The sequence below is a fragment of the Hydra vulgaris genome, chromosome 01 (genome assembly GCF_038396675.1).
Source record: "Hydra vulgaris chromosome 01, alternate assembly HydraT2T_AEP".
Lineage (NCBI taxonomy): Eukaryota > Metazoa > Cnidaria > Hydrozoa > Anthoathecata > Hydridae > Hydra > Hydra vulgaris.
This window is the reverse complement of record NC_088920.1, coordinates 25717938-25736923: the sequence shown is the minus strand read 5'-3', so window position 1 is coordinate 25736923 and position 18986 is coordinate 25717938. Positions and strand designations below refer to the sequence as shown.

The 18986-nt window shown below is 28.2% G+C and overlaps 1 protein-coding gene across 4 annotated transcripts in view; it reads left to right on the top strand.

Annotated features, from left to right (window-relative positions):
- LOC100200894 (C2 domain-containing protein 5) overlaps positions 1-18986 on the top strand; it is an 84547-nt gene that overhangs the window by 51533 nt on the left and 14028 nt on the right. For 3 of the 4 annotated variants that reach the window (XM_065787770.1, XM_065787768.1, XM_065787767.1), the window contains 11 exons: positions 2339-2387; positions 3275-3421; positions 4711-4800; positions 4990-5047; positions 5221-5274; positions 12353-12427; positions 12697-12762; positions 16156-16239; positions 16824-16904; positions 18546-18606; positions 18712-18773. In XM_065787770.1, coding sequence (XP_065643842.1) covers positions 2339-2387; positions 3275-3421; positions 4711-4800; positions 4990-5047; positions 5221-5274; positions 12353-12427; positions 12697-12762; positions 16156-16239; positions 16824-16904; positions 18546-18606; positions 18712-18773 — 827 coding nt within the window. The remainder of the gene's footprint in view (positions 1-2338; positions 2388-3274; positions 3422-4710; positions 4801-4989; positions 5048-5220; positions 5275-12352; positions 12428-12696; positions 12763-16155; positions 16240-16823; positions 16905-18545; positions 18607-18711; positions 18774-18986) is intronic. The other variant, XM_065787769.1, reaches the window with a different exon arrangement.

Sequence of the window (18986 nt, the reverse complement as noted above, 5' to 3'; positions counted from 1 at the left end):
TTTCTCTTTTCGAAGATCGTGCCAGTAATGTTAATTACCATCAGGACCATCTAGGTTGAACTTTTTTTCATAACTAAAGAGAACTTGATGCCACTCTTCCTGCGAAGACATATGTTCTTTTGCAAATTGTAATCTAACTTTTTTATGACGAACAGTAAGTGTTGGTCTTGGTTTACGCTTTTCCGAATTGTGTTTGGATTTTCAAGTAAGATTTGTCTCATACGTTGAACAGTTACAGGTAATTGTAAATCAACGCGAATTTGAGATGTAGTCATGTACTGAACAGCAGCACGACGTACAATAATTTGTTTAGTACGATTATGAATTTTATGTTTGCCACCACTTTCCTTATAAGCTCCATAATTAACGCCAATCTTGAAGAAATTATTAACCACTTTTGGAGGTCTTTTAATTTTCTTTGTAATTTCCCGATTAGATAAGCCTGTATCTTTACATGCTTTGATTACTGCTAATTCTTCATTTGTAAAACGCTTACCACGTCCCATTTCAAATTCAGGTACCAAAAACCAAATATTAAAAACTTTATGAGCCATGATTTCACAGTCTTTGTTCAACTTACAAATAATAATAAAAATAAAAAGTCACAAATGCGTATCACCAGATCAAAATATACAAGTAAACTAAAAATAATTATTGATGAGGCTAATTTTATTTGCTACCGCAAATATAAAGTATTATACATTTTATGGTTTTATCAAATGTACCACAATTTAATTATGCTATATTATAATCTAAAAAGTTGTTGTTTGTAACAATAATTATATAAGTGTGGATACAATATATGCACTGCACAAATTGCTTAGAGATTTACAAAATATTGGATCAGTACATGGTGAGGCTAATTCTATTTTCTCCACTGCATCAGTTATCGGACTGTTTTTTTTTATTTTACAGCTGAATAATTTCATTTTATTAACTTCATTAATTCCACTTTTAATCTTTTAAAAAAAATTATTTTTTTACAAATAAATTTGCTCCCAACAAGGCTGCAAGCAACCATTATTCAAGTTGCTGTGATTTAACTGAAAAGCAACAAAGAAGTTTGAAAACCAAGAAAGTGGTTGAGTTTTCTAACTCTTACAAATTACAATAATTTGTAAGAATTAGAAAACTCTAAATTATTCAAATTCAAAGAATCAAGACTGAAGAGAATTCCAAAGCAGCAATATTCAAGGAAAAAAATAAATAAAGTTTCTCCTGTGCATGAAGCAACATAAATTAGCATAAATTAGTTAAAATGAATATGCTGAGTAACAAATTTAATTTTTTAGGTTAATTAATGCAAAATTATCTTTTTTTTTTATGTCACCTTTATGTTGTTTTGTCTAGCATAACTTTGGGAGAACTCTTGGAATTACTGTTCCAGTCCAGTATTAAAAAAAGGTGCATTTAGGTCAAAACACATGTTGTATTTAGATCAAAATCAAAATAAATCTTGTTTATTATTATACATTAATATGTATTCAATCTTGAACAAGTTTTTATAGATTTTTTTGTTGAAAAAGTTTTAGGTTTCATTTTGATATAAGATCTGATATAATATAAATAGTATAATACTTATAAATATATAAGGTTTGATACAATTAAATAATTATTTTTTGTTTATAATATATATATATATATATATATATATATACATATATATATATATATATATATATATATATATATATATATATATATATATATATATATATATATATATCTGTTTTCTTTTTTGATTGATGTTTCTTTTTTATATGCAAACAGTATGTTCTTAAGTGCTTTACCCAATTTAAGACTTGGAAAAATTAAGGAAAAGAAAAAAATGATAAATTTAACAAATGTTTAAATTTTTTTTTTTTTAATAAATGATTTTATTAATATCATCAAACAGTTCTTAAATTTTTAGTTTCTATAAAAATGTTAAGTTATTAGATTATTAATTTAGAAAATTTTTTGAATAAATATAAAGTTTGTACTATTTATTTTTGCATCAGGAAAAAGTGGGGGGGGGGGGGAACTGTAGGGTGAATCTTGATTTACCATACAATGAATAGTTTGTAGTTTTACTGTTCACATTCTCTAATTTATCCTCATGTTAATGCCTTTAGTTGGTTTTTAGTCTAATGCTTCTATTTGACCATTACAGTATTTATTTGATAATATAAGTTCTAAAAAATTTTTAATGATAAATAATTCATGAAAACAGTTACCTCTGATGTAATTCAAAGAAAAATGTCTTAGCAAACCCACTGTTAAAAAACTTATCTTACTTTGTTTTGTAATTTCATTGGTGCATAATTTTAACTTTTTTATTTTTGTTAATAATTTTTAGGTGACTTTCATTGCAGTTTGGAGCCTCTTGAGGAAGAAAACTTACACAAGTATGTATATTACATTTATGTCAAAGAAATTAATTACATGATAGCAAGATTTTGTTTGTTTGGTTCATTGCTCTTTGGTCTAATGTGGTGTAAAGTATATTTGTTATAATATTCTACAATCAGCTTTAAAAATTTTTTTTTAATTAAATATAGTTTTTATTAATCAATGTTTAAGTTGTTTGGTGATTAACTAATAACTGGTTATTAACCTTTTATGACTTGTGTACAATCAGTCAATCTTATATTTAATAAAAAATTACTGCAAGCTAGGTTGTTATTTTTTTCTGAGTTGAAAAACAAAATTAATAACATATTTTTTTAATAAATAATATAACTAAAAATGCATATATATACAAATATATATATAAATGATTTTAAATGTATCCTACAAAATAGAGTTCTTAATGTTCTTATAAAAACATTGCCGTAATAAATTTGTGAAAATCACTTATCAAATCTTTTTCATTTTACACCATGTTTTTATGTAATTATAATAGAAAAAAATAATAAGTTTTATATAATATTTATTTCTTAAAATTCATTTTTACAAGAAGCTATTTTTGATTGGATTAAATTTTTCAAGCAAAGTCAGTCACTTAATCAATAAAAAAGTGAAAAAAATCTTTTGTTTCCCTTTAATTGTTACAAAAACATTCTTTAAATGGATAAAATTCTGGGTTCTCAATTTTTATTTATTTTATTTAATTTTTAATGAAGGTTTTTTATTATTTAATGTAATGTTTTTTGTTTTTTTTTTGAAATCACTTGGCATATAAAATGGCTGAATAATCTCACTCAAACAGTGAATATATTTTTAATTTATAGTATTTTACTATATAATGAAGCAAAGGGAATTACTTTATCTTGTGAAATTTGATTTTTTATAGAAAAATACAAAGACAAAATGAATTTGACTCATCTTCTGTTATATCAAGTTCACAACCTTCACTTCCAAGTTGTAATATTTGCCATGTTCCATACAATGATGCTGACTTTGTTTTACCAGTCACATTATCACGGTGTTTGTTGTGCAAGTATGATTTTATGTATTTTGATATGCAACAATCTGTTATATATTAATATTGAATTTAATGCTGCCGCTGCTGCTGTAACTCATTTGTGCGTTTTTAACACGAAACTCATGGCATTTTAACTCATTATACCTGAGTTAATAACAAGAAAGAGTTGCAGCACTTTTTTTTATAAGAAAATGTGGATGAAAGTGTAAGCATGCAGCAATATCTCCTTAATTTTATTTATAGCATTTCTTTGCCGTTTTAAAAAGTTTTTTGCTTAATAAATAAGGTTAAAAACTTCAAGTATAGTATACCTGAGTGGCCAAAGTGGTTAGCTCGCTGCGCTTGTGATGTGTATTGCAGGGGTTCAAATACTATCGCTTGCACATTTTTATAATTTTTTTTTTTTTCAAATTTTCTGAAATACAAAATAAAACATTTTTAAAAGTTCTATATATATTATATATAACATATATAAAGATATTATATATTATATATAAAATATATAAAGATATTATGTACTATAACAAACGAAAGAAAGAGAGTTTTTAAAAAATCTTGGAACATCAAAACATCAGGAGAAATTTGTTACACAAATGTCATGATAGAGATACTTGTTATTAATGTGCTTAGGTTATTAATATAATTTTAATAAAAACTTAATAAGCCCGTCCCTTTTTTTTTTTTTTTTTGTTATAGAAGTTTTCAAATTTTACAATAAGAAGTTATAAAGTAATGATTATTAATCATTAACTCAAAACAAAGATTTTAAAATTTTTTTATTTTTTACCACTTACTAAAAAATATTGAAATAAAACAATTTTATAAAAAATAAGTATGGAAACAGTTGGTATGGAATATGGTGAGTCCATTATTCCACATATTTTTAAGTTTATTAACGCATGCTTTTTAAACTTTTTTATATCAGTTGAAATTGATCAACACATGCAGGTATTCTAAATATTTAGATAGGTACTAATATACAAATCCCTGATAAATAGTGGCTCATGCAAAGACTATTTAAGCGTTAAAAATTTTTTAAAGTTAAATGTATAATAAAATTTTTTTTCATAAATTTAAAAGGTAGACAATATGTATAGTTTTTCTATATATAAAAATAAAAAATAAAAATAAAAAATAAAAAATAATTACATTTCTACAGCCTACTATAATATATTGAAGTAAGGAATAAGTTTATAAATGGTCAGTGTGGAATAGACCAAGACCCGTTTTTAAGAGGTCCAGACAGCTAATAAGTTATAAATGCTTCTATTAATGACATGACTATTAAAAAAAATTACATTTAGGCAAGACAAAGTTCCTGATGTCATACTTTCAACCATTGAATTACCAGAAGATCTACCAATTATAGGATCTGGCTGTATGATTCAAGCACGGTCAGATTTTTTGTTATTTAAAAGTTTTTTTTCAATTTGTATTTAAGTACATTTTAAAAATTATTTTTATTTTAGAAAAATCTCAAATATTTTTTCTGTATTTTATTTATATTTTTTCTTTACTACTATTATATATTTCTGTATTAGTAACTAAAGATTTTTAATGCGACTATTTTTTATAAATTACAGTGTAATACGATGTAAAAAAAAAGATAAAGAAGAATCGAATGCTGAGAATGTGGGGCAGGTAATTGTTATATTTTAACTTTATTTTTGTTCTTATATTTGTTAAATGATCTTTTAAGCTTTTACAAAATGACCATTTAATTAATAGTTGAATATTTAAGTTTAATAAAAGTTGTTTGTACTCAAAGAACAATATGATAAAATATGATTACCTATTTTTCTATGTTTTTTTAGATTCTTCCATTTATAGAGTTTGACTTACATCAGCAGATGATCAACAAACTTAAGGTAAACATATCCCAATTATTAAAGTGTTTTTTTTAAGAACTGCAATTTTTTTTCTTTAATATTAATTGAGAAGAAAAAAATGTTGTTTCTTTTATCTGATAATGTTTCTATCTTAGTTCTGTAAATATTTTTATTTACCGTAATTCTCTGATGAGTATATGTCTGCACTGGTTGCTAAAGTTCATTAGTATTAGGCCATAGCATAAAAGCTTTTTTAAAATTGTTAAAATTCATTTCAATAAAATATCTTTCATCAATCAAAAGGTAGTAAAATGCAACCCAAAACATTCCTGTTAGTAAAATGCAATCCAAAAAATCCCTGGTAGTAAGATGTAACCCAACACATACCCTGGTAGAAAGATGCAACCCAACACATACCCTGGCAGTAAGATACAACTTAACACATCCCTGGTAGTAAGATGTTACCTAACAATTCTGGTAGCAAGATTCTTATCAAGCATTGTATTACCAGGGGGGTTGAGTGGGTTGAAAGAGGGTTGTGAAGAAGATTAAATGGTAGCCCTTTTAACTTGCCTCCCTTTGATCTTGGGAGATAAGCATATATACAAAAAGTTATAACAATTTTTATAGTAATTTTAAATGTACCTTATTTTTACACTGAGAGCATCCTTGGTTCTATGTTCTTAAAATGTGTTTTCCTAATATATTTAGTATTATGTATACCAAAACCATGCTCGATGTAGTTAAGTTGATTTTTAATAATTATAACATCTGTATAATATTTTGCTGACTACAACATATTTCCACTAAATGATCAGGTCTGTGAATCATGAGAAGACGAAAAAAATTAAAATGATAAATTTGGTTGTAACATAAAATAAAAATGTTTGTAGCAAAAAAACCCAGGCTGAAGATTCTTTTTTTTTTTTAAATCTTATTAAAATCACAATTGCTTGTTCATTTTAAGTAAATACGTTTTTTAGGTAAAATGAACACCATGGCTTAATAATATGATATGTTCTGATTGTTTATTGATTAATTTTTCTTAATTATAAGCGCCTTCTTGGTCCGAATTCTAATATTTTTTGTGAAAATTGATAGAAATGTTGTGTTTTGACAATTATATTAAATTAATATGCGCTAGAACTGATTAGAACTAGGATCTATAGTAGATTAAGACATTTTTTCAAAAAATTTTAACTAAAATTTAGTTAACGCTGTTAAGCAGAATTGATCCAAAGACTCAAAAATTATGTTCTTGAAATTCACAATTATGGGTAATAAAAAAGTTTTGAACATATAAAAAAGATAAAAGTTTCTTTAAACATTACAAAAACTTGATGCAATAAAAATTATAGCAACTAAAGCTCTTGTTTGGATATAATACGCTGACAAAATCATGCTAATTCCAAATAAAAGAATTTGAATACTGATAAATTGCCTTAAATACACGGAGCAAAATACACAGTACAAAAAATCTATTTAAAGCAAAATAAACATTATTAGGTGAATTGGCCAAAAGCAAAAGTTGGCTCAGTCTTTTTTTTTATTAATTTTTTTTTGCTTCAGGGATAATGCAAAGGTTTATAACACTCATATTAAAGAAGTTCATTCAGGTTGACCTGACTTTTTCATGGCCTTTTTTCAAATTTTTATTTGTTTTTTTATTCATCATTTCTTTATTCGTTTATTAAGTTGAAATATGATATTAAAAAGGTTTTCATTTTCTTTACTATTAAAGGTTTCACAAGCTTTTTTACATATGAAGCATTAACATCTGACTCCTTTAATAACTCTGCTGTTAAAATCTAAAGATATACTTTTATAACTATTGCGCTTTATATGTTTGATTTCAAAGTTGTAAAAACAAGTAATCTGAAGCTGCAAAAAAATAATAATAATGTTTTATACAAATTTTGGTCAAAAAACGAATTTTTATGTATGATCTTTATCTATAATCTAATCAATGGTTTTTCTAGACGCCCATTATATTTTAAGCAGATTGGTTTTTCCAAGATTATAATTTTCAGCAATGGTTTTTTATGTTATTTTCATAATCTATATTTGTTTCACCATACTCTCATGGTTAAATTGTTAATGTTAGTTTAGTTTTATTTTTTAAATTGTTGTTAGTTTAGTTTTTGCCTGAATTATATAGACATGTATGTATATTAGAAAATTCATGGGCGCCCGTGGTGCCCTTTTTTAGCTACCTTTTACACTTGTAGATGATAATTATTTTGAGAAGTGAAGTGAAGCTGTTGAAGGCAAATAAATCTTATATATATTATGCATACCTAATGAGTGTTTATAAGTGAAAAAGAATTAAAATTAAAAATTAAAATGACTTAAAACAAATGTTGAAAATAAAATATTATAAGTTAAAAAATTTCATTAAAGGATTTCTCTATAAATATTTATTTATTTATTTATATTACTCTCGTGTCCCTAATAAAATGGAGGGGCATTTATTAATTTTTGGAAAATTTTCCCACCCACCTCAAGCTTATTAAGACCCCTGCCTTCCCTCCCTCCCCCCACCTTCCCGTTTATTAATTTTTCAGTATTGTCATCAAAAACCTTAAATCTCAAAACTAAAAAAAAAAAATCATTGAATATTGGCCTTAAAAATTAGAAAATAATTCTTTCAGTCACCGATCAAAATAAAAACTTTCATTATAAATAGGCTTTAAAAAAATGCAGCATTTTAAATCCTATTGAAAATATGCTAAATCAGCTGTTTGAAAATGCGCATTTGACCACAAGCCACAAAGAATTAAATAGTTAATTAAGAAAGTTAATTAAATAGTTTTAAGCGTATTTTGTAAAAAGTATTAGTTCAAATTTATAAACTAAATTCTTTTATAAAAAATACTTATATTGTATCATAAAAAGTCCCTACTACCCCTTTTATTAAACAACCCCCCCTGCCTTTTACTAGACTAAAATTCTGCCCTTCCTCCTTTTATCCCTCCCCCCCCCCCCCCTTGTATTAAGGACTTAAGAGTAAGAGCATTAACGATAACGTTTTTCTTTAAAAGCAAGACGTTACATGCATTTATGTTATTTATTAAATGAGTTACTTAACTATTATTTTATTATATTAATATTCATTATCATTAATATATTAGCATCAATTAGTTAGTTAACAAAAAAATATACTGAAAAAAACGAAAATAGACTCCAATAGAGATTGAACCCGGAGCGCAGGCACGACGATCAAATTTATTAACCACTACACCGCACAATATTGTAACTCAATAAGTTAATAAAGTTTAAAGTTTTTTTTTTTTAAACATCTTCACTTCCAACAAGGCTGCAAGCAAACACTAATTAGAGTTGGAAGTTACTGGAAGAGAATAGATGAAGAATGTAGAGCAAGATAATGATTGACAGACGACTTAAAAGATTGCAAATTATATAAATCAGGAAAGCAAGATGAAGGAAGCGAAATCCAAAAAACTGATGTTCGAGGAAAAAAACTAGACAAATAAGATTTTTTGGAGCACTTAGGAACAGTCACAGAAAAAGGATGAGACTAAATTGAATGGCGAATAATACAAGAATAAATTTTAGTAGATAGCTCAAGAGATGCTAGCTCTTTATAGCAGTGCCCATTATAGTCTTTGTAGAAAAGAGAAAGAGAAGCAACATTACGACAATGTGATAATGGTTGGAGGTTGGCTGTAAGAGCAGGTCCAACTATGTTTACAATCGGTTTTTGCGCCATATCTAAAAGAGAAAGAGCATCATTAGAAAATTCGCCCCAGATATGGCAACAGTATTCCATACAAGGCCAGATTTGAGACTTATAGAGATAGGGAATAGAATCCGAAGTAAGAAAGTGTCGAGCTTGATAAAAAGATGCAACCTTAGCAGATGCTAATTTTGCAACAGATTTGATATAAGTAAGAGTTAATCTTAGAAGATGAAGGATAGATGACTCATCAAGTACATTACTGTTCATAAATATAGGAAGATCTAAATTATTGCGATAACGATTGGCTGAAAAAAATGAGTTTTATCTGAATTGATGTTCATCAGTCACTGTGAGCTCCATGCTTTAGCAGAAATAAGATCCTTTTCAAGCTTAAATGCCCCCAAATCACAACAAGAATAAATGGTAGTATCATCAGCGAACAATACCATCTTAGATGTGAGAATATGTGGAAGATCGTTAAAGTGAATTAAAAAGAGTATAGGGCCAAGAATTAAACCTTGAGGAACCCCTGAAGTAACAGAATAAGAAGAAGAGTGCTGTCCATTGAGGACAACTTTTATACTACAATTGGAAAGGAAGGATTCAATAATCTTAAAGATGTTACCAGATACACCATAAGAAGAAAGCTTATGGAGAAGTCCAGCATGCCAAACTTTATCAAAAGCTTTTGAAATGTCAAGAGCAATGGTCTTAACCTCTCCACCTTTATCTAATGCACAATAAAACCTATAGGTTTTTACTGTTAACAAATCAGCTGTAGAACGAGAAGATCAAAATCCATTTTGATGATCAGAAAGTAAGTTATTAGATTCAAGATGATAGATTAAGTGTTTGTTAATTAAAGATTCAAAAACCTTGCTTATGATAGGAAGAAGACTAATGGGACAGTAGTTAGACAAATCAGATTGCTCTTCAGAATTTTTGAAAATAGTGATAACAGATGCCACTTTCCAGCAGGCTGGAAAACAAAACTCTGATAAGCACTTGTTGAATAGTTTTGAAAGTATAGACAACAGCTCCGGAGAACACTTCTGCAAGACTATAACAGGTATGTTGTCAGGACCACAAACTGTAGAAGAGTCTAGGCAGGAAATCACTTTAGATACAAAAGCTGGAGAGATACGAATGTCAAGCAATGGATCAACCTGTTTGTTGGCAATATCAGGTAGAACAAAACTAGTGGAATCAAGAGATGATATTGATTAAAAGTTCTTAGCAAACAATTCAGCTTTGTCTTTAGGCAAGGTGACAAAGTCTGAACCATACAAGAGAGGTGGAATTACAGATTTGCCCTTATTATTGATACTATTAAAGATTCTCCAGAAGTCACGAGAGCCTAGTTTTTGTGATGAAATACAAGATTTCATGACCTGAGTATAGAGGGCTTTAGCGTTAGACAAAACATTTTTACAATGGTTTCTAGCAGTAATAAACAGATGTCTGTTTTCTGTAGAATTGTTTTGCTGATAGATATGGAAGTAACAGTTTCGATTGGCAATCGCAACGGCACAATGTGAGGAAAACCAAGGAGGAGAGTGAGGCTTGACCTGGAATTGTCGAGAGGGAATAAAAGATTCCATGCCATCCTGAATCCACGAAGTTATGTAAGAAGCACATTTGTCAGCAGGAAGACAAAAGATTTCTACCCAAGGGCCATCACAAAGAAAATTACAGAAAAGAATTCCACTCAGCATTTAGGTTGTTGTAAGAGGTACAATGATAGGGGGATTCAGATGATGAAGAAGAATGAGATAATAATTTTAGAGAGATCAGACTGTGATCAGAAGCACAAAGGGTGAATGTGGAGAAACTGAGCACTGACTTGGATCAGAAACAAGACATAAGTCAAGTAGAGAAGGTAAATGATTTGGGTTGTGTGGAAAGCGAGTTGGGAAGTTGACTATTTGAGTTAGGGATTGAGAAAGGCAAAAGTTGTGGGCTTTAATGCCTACAGAGTCACTGACACTAGAGCCAAGCCATTCAGTGTGATGATCATTAAAGTCACCAACAACAACTATATTAGCTGATGGATAAAGAGAGAGGGCTTGGTCAATTTTACAACAAATGGGTGAATTCTTACGAATGTAAATACCCAGGCCAAGCATGTGACTATTGGAGTCTTTACGAATTAAAGGGAGATAACCATCAACACTAAGGTCACAAGATGAGACAGCTGAACTCAAATTAGTCTCACAAAGAGCAAGTAGGTCTGGTGAACTTTGCAAGAGATAAGACTCAACAGAAGAAAAGTTACTTTGAAGACCATGAATATTAGTGGATGATAGGTTTAGAGAACTTGGTGATGATGATGGTTTTTTTTTGTTTTATAGTTTTTGGTACTTTATTCATTTTTAAACTTGTTAAAGAACTTGACTCAAAGCATAGATAGTAATCAGAACACTGTTTAATAGCCCAAGCAGTTTCCTTATTACTATTAATAAACCCTAAGCCGTAACAAAGGGCTCCAAATATGAAAATGCACACCAAAAGTACAAACAGAGAAACCATTCATGCGCAACATGGCACTGTAAATACTTTGATATTTTTCAGCTGTTGATGCAATCAGCCTTTCTGAGAGCTACCACAAAGTTCTGGAAACCTGACTACCTGCCGGCCTCAGAGCCATAAAACTGAGTTTTAGAGCTGTACCCTCATTAGGAGATAATAGGATGAGTTGCCTAGTCATAAAAACAGAGACACAAGCAAAACCCATGCATTGAGTCAAGAAGATCCAGCATTCAACTTCCTAAACTGGAAACAATGTATTAAAATTACATCTGCGCCAGCCTAATAGATGAAGAAGGGGTGTGAAGCTGATCAACAGATAGAATCTGTTTACCCCTCAAGTGTTTGCCTAGGAGGCCTTCTACAAGACAGTAGCTGGATGCATAATAACATCTTCCCAAGATGAGTATTTTCATTGAGACACCATTTCTAGTCTAAATAAATAAACTGAATTCGTTTTGACGCATGAATTTTTTAAAGGAATTAATGCGCTTTAAAATAAAATAACTTCTGCATGATTAATACGAAAGTATTACGTCAGCGTTACACTATCAGGGAATCAGTGACCTGGGCCTCGGCGGGAATAAATGAGTGCGAAAGCAGAGAAAAGCTCTTTTACACATGATAAAAAACCATACTTGTTTATTATCCTATTAATAAAATTTTTTTGACTTTGAGTTTTTCATTATAGTCACAATGATAATTATACTTTTGATTATTTGTTATATTGACATTGACATGTACTAGACTCACATTGAAAAATGTTAAACTCACATTGATGGATTTTAGTTATAAATTGACATGTCAGACAAAAATTAACAGATGCTAATATATTATAATATATTCTAATATGTTAATAATATTTAAAAAGAATGATCTCTTTGTTTCTAGTTAAAAGGAATGAATGCTATATTTGGACTGACAACATGTTTAACTATGGCTGAGCAGACTATCATTGGTGTCATGGTTATATTGTTTAATATTGCGCATTTATAATTTTGATATTTTTAAGTTCATTTAAATTCAATTAATATTTTAAAGATGTTTATAATATGTTTGATTTTTTTTTTGTATTATTTGATATTTAGATGACATTTAGATGTTTGTTTGTTTTTAGATGTTTGTTGGATGACATTTAAGATTTTTTTTAATGTTTTAAGATTTCTTTAAATGTGAAGCATTTGCCATGCTGTTGAATTATTTTTCATTATAAAAAATACTTTTAATTTCAATAGACTGGGACTGCTGTTTATATCTCTGCACTACCCCTGCCAAAAATGTTTTCATTTACTGATACTAAGGTATTGTTTATATTTCTGCATTACTTTAACCAAAAATCTTTTTTATTTTTACTAAACTTGTAATACTCTTTTTTTATCTTTTTATTATAAATGTTTTATTATGTTTTTATTATATGTTTTATTATGTTTTTATTATATGTTTTATTATGTTATAATAATGTTTTTTAAAATAATGTAATGTATTTTTGTAAATAATAATAAATTTTTATGTTTATTAAATTAAGTATTTTTTAAATATACTATTCAGTGGCGGATTGAGGTTAAGCATCATGGGAAGGGGGGGGGGCTAAGGGAATGAGTAGGGGGGCAGGGCTTGGGGGTGTCATAATAACCCCCTGGAAATTTTTTTTTTGAGAATCGCAATTGTTATAAATATATTTTATTGATGCTTTTATGTGCCTTTTATCATAACTATTAAGTATGTCAAAGACACTAAACAATCTACAACTTGAGTTTGCTAATTTACTTTGGTTAATAATTCTCATTAAAAGAAGGAAACATTTAATATAATTGCGATGGTTTAAAAACATATTTAGACTATACATATTACTAAAAGCAAGCATTAAAAAAAGAAATTTACTTTCTTGCTTGTTTATACAAATTTTTTTCTGTACAGAATGTTCGTTGGACGTCTTTAAAATAAAAGTTTTTAAAAAAATGTATTGTTACAATTAAAACATATTGAAATTGGACAAATCAATTTTATTCCAAAGATAGGGTGCGCAATATATAATACAAAACTGATTAAACTTGGTTTGACACAAGGGTTCATATATAAAATTACTATTTCTAAGTGTATATTTATTTATTAGTTTTAAACAAAAGAGATCTTTGAAAGCAGGTAAAGATATGTCATTATTCCACATATAGATAAAGCATAAAACATTAAAAACATTAGGCTTATAAATATTGAGAACTTTCATTTCAATAAAAAATGGTATGGAATGAGTGTATTGATCTGTAAAATTTATTAAACAGATCGCATGTTTCTGACAGTGATAAAGGCATTTTAATTTACTTTTCAGTGTTTCCCCATGCATAATTAACATAATTAGCATAATTTAAATAGCTATGAATAAATGAGTGATAAAGTTGAGTAAGACTTTTTTTACATAAATATGTTCTGGCTTTATATGAAATTCCGATATTTTTAGAAATTTTTGTATCAATATAGTTGATATGCGTTTTCTATATGATATTTTTATCAAAAAAAAACACCTAAGAACTTTGTTACATAATGTTTTTTTATTTCAACATCATCAATAAAAAGTTTACCGCAAACTTCAAGGTAAATAAGCTTTTTTTGAGACTGGGTGGAAAAGAACCCAACTTGTTTTTTTAATGTTATGAGTTAGTTTGTTGCATTTAAACCATTTGGATATACTTTTAAGTTCCTCATTCATAGTTTAGAAGAATTTGTAAATGTCATTATCGGAAAGGAATAAGTTAGTGTTGTCAATAAACATGATGCTCATTAAATTCAAGGCTTTATTTAGGTTGTCTATAAAAATCAAGAACAATAGTGGCCTCAAAATGGACCACTATTGTTCTTGACTTTTATAGATAACCTAAATTGTTTATGGTTGGATAGATAACTTTTGAACCATTTTATAACTTAGCAATTTATTCTAAAATATTTTAGCTTGTGTAGTAAAATTTTATGATCGACAGTATCAAATGCTTTCAAAAGGTTGATGAAAATACCTAATGTATATTAGGACTTTTTAAAAGAGTTAGAGTTTTCACATACAAATTTGATAATTGCTTATTCTGTGGAATTATTTTATTTAAAGCCATATTGATAATTGTATAAAAAAGTATTAGAATGAAGATAATTGTATAATTTATTATACATAGTATGATCTAGTATTTTTGAAAATGTGGAGAGGACGGAGATTAAGTAATAATTACTGATACTTGCTTGGTCACCTTTTAAAATTTTAGGAGTTTTGAAAGCTCTTTCAAATCTCCTAAAATTTTCAAATCTTTCAAATCTTTTTCAAACTCTTGAAAAGATAGTTCAGAAGATAATTCATTTGAACCAATGCAGTTCCATCTGTACTAAAAAATCTCTAAATGTAGCATTGGAATAAGGAATTTTATTTGCTAGTTTGGAACCAATGTCAATGAATTTATTAAATTCATGAGCTAAAGCTATTGATTTGCATATATGTTTGTTATCAACTATAATCGTCTGAAGGAGGGAACCTGAGCATCTTTTTTGTCTACCACTAATTTCATTCATTATTTGCCAAGTGCGTTTTGAGTTATTTTTAAATTTATCTATGAGTCTAGAGTACTTATTTTTTTAAGTTTTACGAACTTTTTCAAATAGGTATTTGTATTCTTTATATATTTTCTCATTTACAGATGATTTTGTTTTAAGATATTTTATATAAAGCTTGTGTTTTATCATGATTTTTTAAATTCCTTGGTCACCTAAGAATTGTTTATATTTGTTGGATTTATCAATTTTACAATGATAGGAAAGTTAGCGTCATACATGGAAATGTTTAAAAAAAATTGACATAAGTTTTGTCTGCATTATCATTAAAGCTAATGCATCCAGTGTAGGAGTGATAATTAAAAATTTTAAGATCATTATACAGATTTGTGACATCCATAAGGCATTGTATAGACATCTTATGGACGTCTGTGCCTGCTTGGTTAAAGCAAATTAGTTTATTAATTAATTATTGATAATTCAAAGTCAATGCTCTCAGTAGGCTCACATTCGAATAAATTTAATGTCAATCCAAAAAGACATTGTTTTGTTATTGTTGATCACAGATCACAGGTTTTTAATAATCTTTAGTCTACAAAATCTTCTCTCATCATAAGCAGATGTAAAAGGAGTCAAATCAATTTTGTAGAGTATAGACAAGTTAGGAAAACATGATGTCATCTATTTCTCTATTAAGAAGGGATGTACATATTTTATTTTTTGTTCAGATGTCATTACCGGAGATATTGATGTATACACATCGTTGAAAGTAGAGCTGGGGCAAGTAGGTTTTAAGTGGGGAGGGGGTGCCATATGGTATGTAAACAATGGTTTGTTGTTACCTAGTTTTCTATTTCCATTTAAAATAAATACAGAATTTTGTAATGAGATACTTATATTTTAGGGGGCGCCAGGTGACTGGATTAGAGAGCGTGAAAGAGGGGGAATTAAGGTCTGCCTTATGCTGAATCCGCCACTATTTAAGTTTTTATGTTATAGTAAGTATAAAAAAAATTATTGTTAAAAACAAAATGCTTCATTAATAAACAAGCAACTGAAAAACTGTAGCATCAAAGTTGAAACTAAAAATTATGTTTATTTTGTATCTTTAGCTCGTATTTTGTTGTATAATATTTCTCTTATTTTATCTTTATTTTTCTCTTATTTAGATTAATGAGAAAAGTACATTTGATACCAAAAGAAAACCAGCAGAACCAAAACAACATCATAGTTTTAAAGAACTAAATACAAATGTATCCAGATGTTTTTAATTTTTATATTGATTTATTTTGAAAAGTTGATTACAATTTAATTGTGCATAATGAGCAAAATGGCTTAAGTATAAAACAGTGATATTTTGATTTGAACATATTAATATTTTAATCATAAATTAAGATAGTATTAGGGGCACTTATAAAAAAATAAGAATTATATGTTAGCATTATTTATGTGTAGTTCTGAATTAAATTGTATTGCTGATATAACTAATGGTAACATTTAATGTACTGATGTTCTGATGGTTGATGATGGTTGATGTAATCGATGGTAACATTTGATGTACTGATGTTCTGATGGTTGATGATGGTTGATGATGGTTGATGATGGTTGATGATGGTTGATGTAACCGGTGGTAACATTTGGTTGAGTTAGCAGCAAGGCTGAGATAATGCTTTATAAAATTTCTAAAACTAAACCGTCAGAAAAAATCTGACAACTTTTTTTGTTTTTTTGTTGGTAAATAGATAAACTTTGTTTAAATAGATTTTTTATATGAATTTTTTCAACTAGATTTTAAATAGATTTTTTATATGAATTTTTTTAACTAAAATTTATTTAGTCTGATCAATCAGTTAACTCAAGTTTAAAAACTGGGAAATCAGCAATAACTAGTGATGGAAAAGAATTAAGCTTTATGGAGGTTAATTTTAGTTTTTTATGGAGGTTAATCTTATTTTTATGGAGGTTAATTTTAATTTTTTATGGAGGTTCATCTTTTTTTTATGGAGGTTAATCTTACTTTTACTTAGATCTAAAAATAAATTTTCAAATAAATGGCAAATGTTTAATAATAAATTAAACTCAAATTTAAATAGAAATTTATGATTTATAACTATAAATTATAAATAGTTATAATAGTTGTAAATTAAATAATAAGCATTTAAATCATCAGTTTAAATTATTTTAAATAATACGAGGGTCACTATTTATATTTCGGGAATTGGCAACACTGATGTCATGTGAGTCCATCTGACGGTTCCATCGTAAAGTTTGACATTTTTGACGATATACGTACTCAGAACATTTTGTCATACTGACGCTATTTGTTTATTTTATATTTAGTTGAAAGTTTCGTCTTTCGGCAAAAAATGGAACTGAATTGTAAACATTTTCGTGCGATGATTTTTTACGACATTTGACATCGATTATCACCACAAGAGTGCATCAATCAACTTAATTTGACTTTTTGCCATGAAGCTCCATCAAAACCACTGTGTATCGCTGGTATAGTGAATTCAATCGTGGTCGTAGTTTGCTGTCCGATGAGTTTTGTGAAGGTCGTCCAAAATCAACTGCAGTGCCAGAAAACATCGATGCTGTGCACAAAATGATTAAGCAAGATTGTCATGTAACCTATTGTGAGATTGAGGCATCGCTAAGCATTTTAGTTCCACCAGCATATATGCGATTTTACATGTTAGCATTGGATCCCACATAATTTGACAATCGTTCAAAAAAAGGCTTGTGTCGATTGGTGCAAAGAAATGCTTAAGAAATACAATCGCGGTGCTTCAAAAGGCGTTTATAAAATTGTGACAGGTGACAAATTATGGATATATTTGTATGAGCCCGAAAGTAAGCAGCAGTCGACTGTATGGGTGTTCTAAGATGAACCAAATCCAACAAAAGTTGTTCGCGCACGAAGCACTTCAAAGAAAATGGTGGCCTATTTCTTCAGAAAAACTGGTCATTTTGCAACAGTGCCTCTAGAGGATCGTAGAGTAATAAATTCTGAGTGGTACACAACCATCTATTTACCAGAAATCTTCGGTGAAATAAGGAAAACAAACAAGAGATGTTGGTTTGTTCTTCATCATGACAATGCAAGTTCTCAAACATCGAATTGATGGGTTATCCGCCGTACAGCCCTGATTTGGCACCCAATGATTTCTTTTTGTTCCCATCTGTGAAGAATAAACTGCGTGGTCAATGATTTTCATCGCCCAAAGAAGCTATTGAAGCGTTCAAAAATCATGTTTTGGAGATAACTCATTCGGAATTGAATAAATGCTTTGAAAATTAGTTTAAGCGCATGCAAAAGTGTATCAATCATCGTGGCGAGTACTTTGAAAGACAATAAAAATATATTCGCAGCTTAACTCTTTGTTTAGGTTCCTATTCCCAAAATATAAATAGTGACCCTCATATTTTATTTTTATTTTTTGAACAAGTTATATGTTTATTCAAAGATTTATTATTTGGTTGTTATTGATTTTATCATATTTATATATTATTATTTTTATTTATATATTTCTAATTTAATTTCTAAATTTTTATTTAGCTAGATGATCTCAATGATATTGATTTATTACCCTTGTTTTCTGATCCTCTACCCCAGGAAGGTTAATCATTGTATTACATCATTTATTTTACTTTTATGTTTGATATTAAGGCAGCAAATTTTAATAGAGAGACCTCTTACAAAATTTTTCTTTTGTTTTTTTTAGGTTTTAATATATTTAGTACACAAGCAACTCCTGGTCAATCTTTGTTTGATGACCATAAACAGGTAAGTTCAAAACATTTAGCAAATTTTTCTTTGTTACATTTCATATAACATTAAAAATTAGCTGTTATCTAATAAATTAATCATTTTAAATTGCAAACACTACTTGTTGTTTATAATTTGTTAATAAATTGTTATATTATTTACACTATTTGTTCTTTACTTGTTAATTTTATGTTCATTTTAAAATTTATGGTAAGTGTTAAAACTAATCTG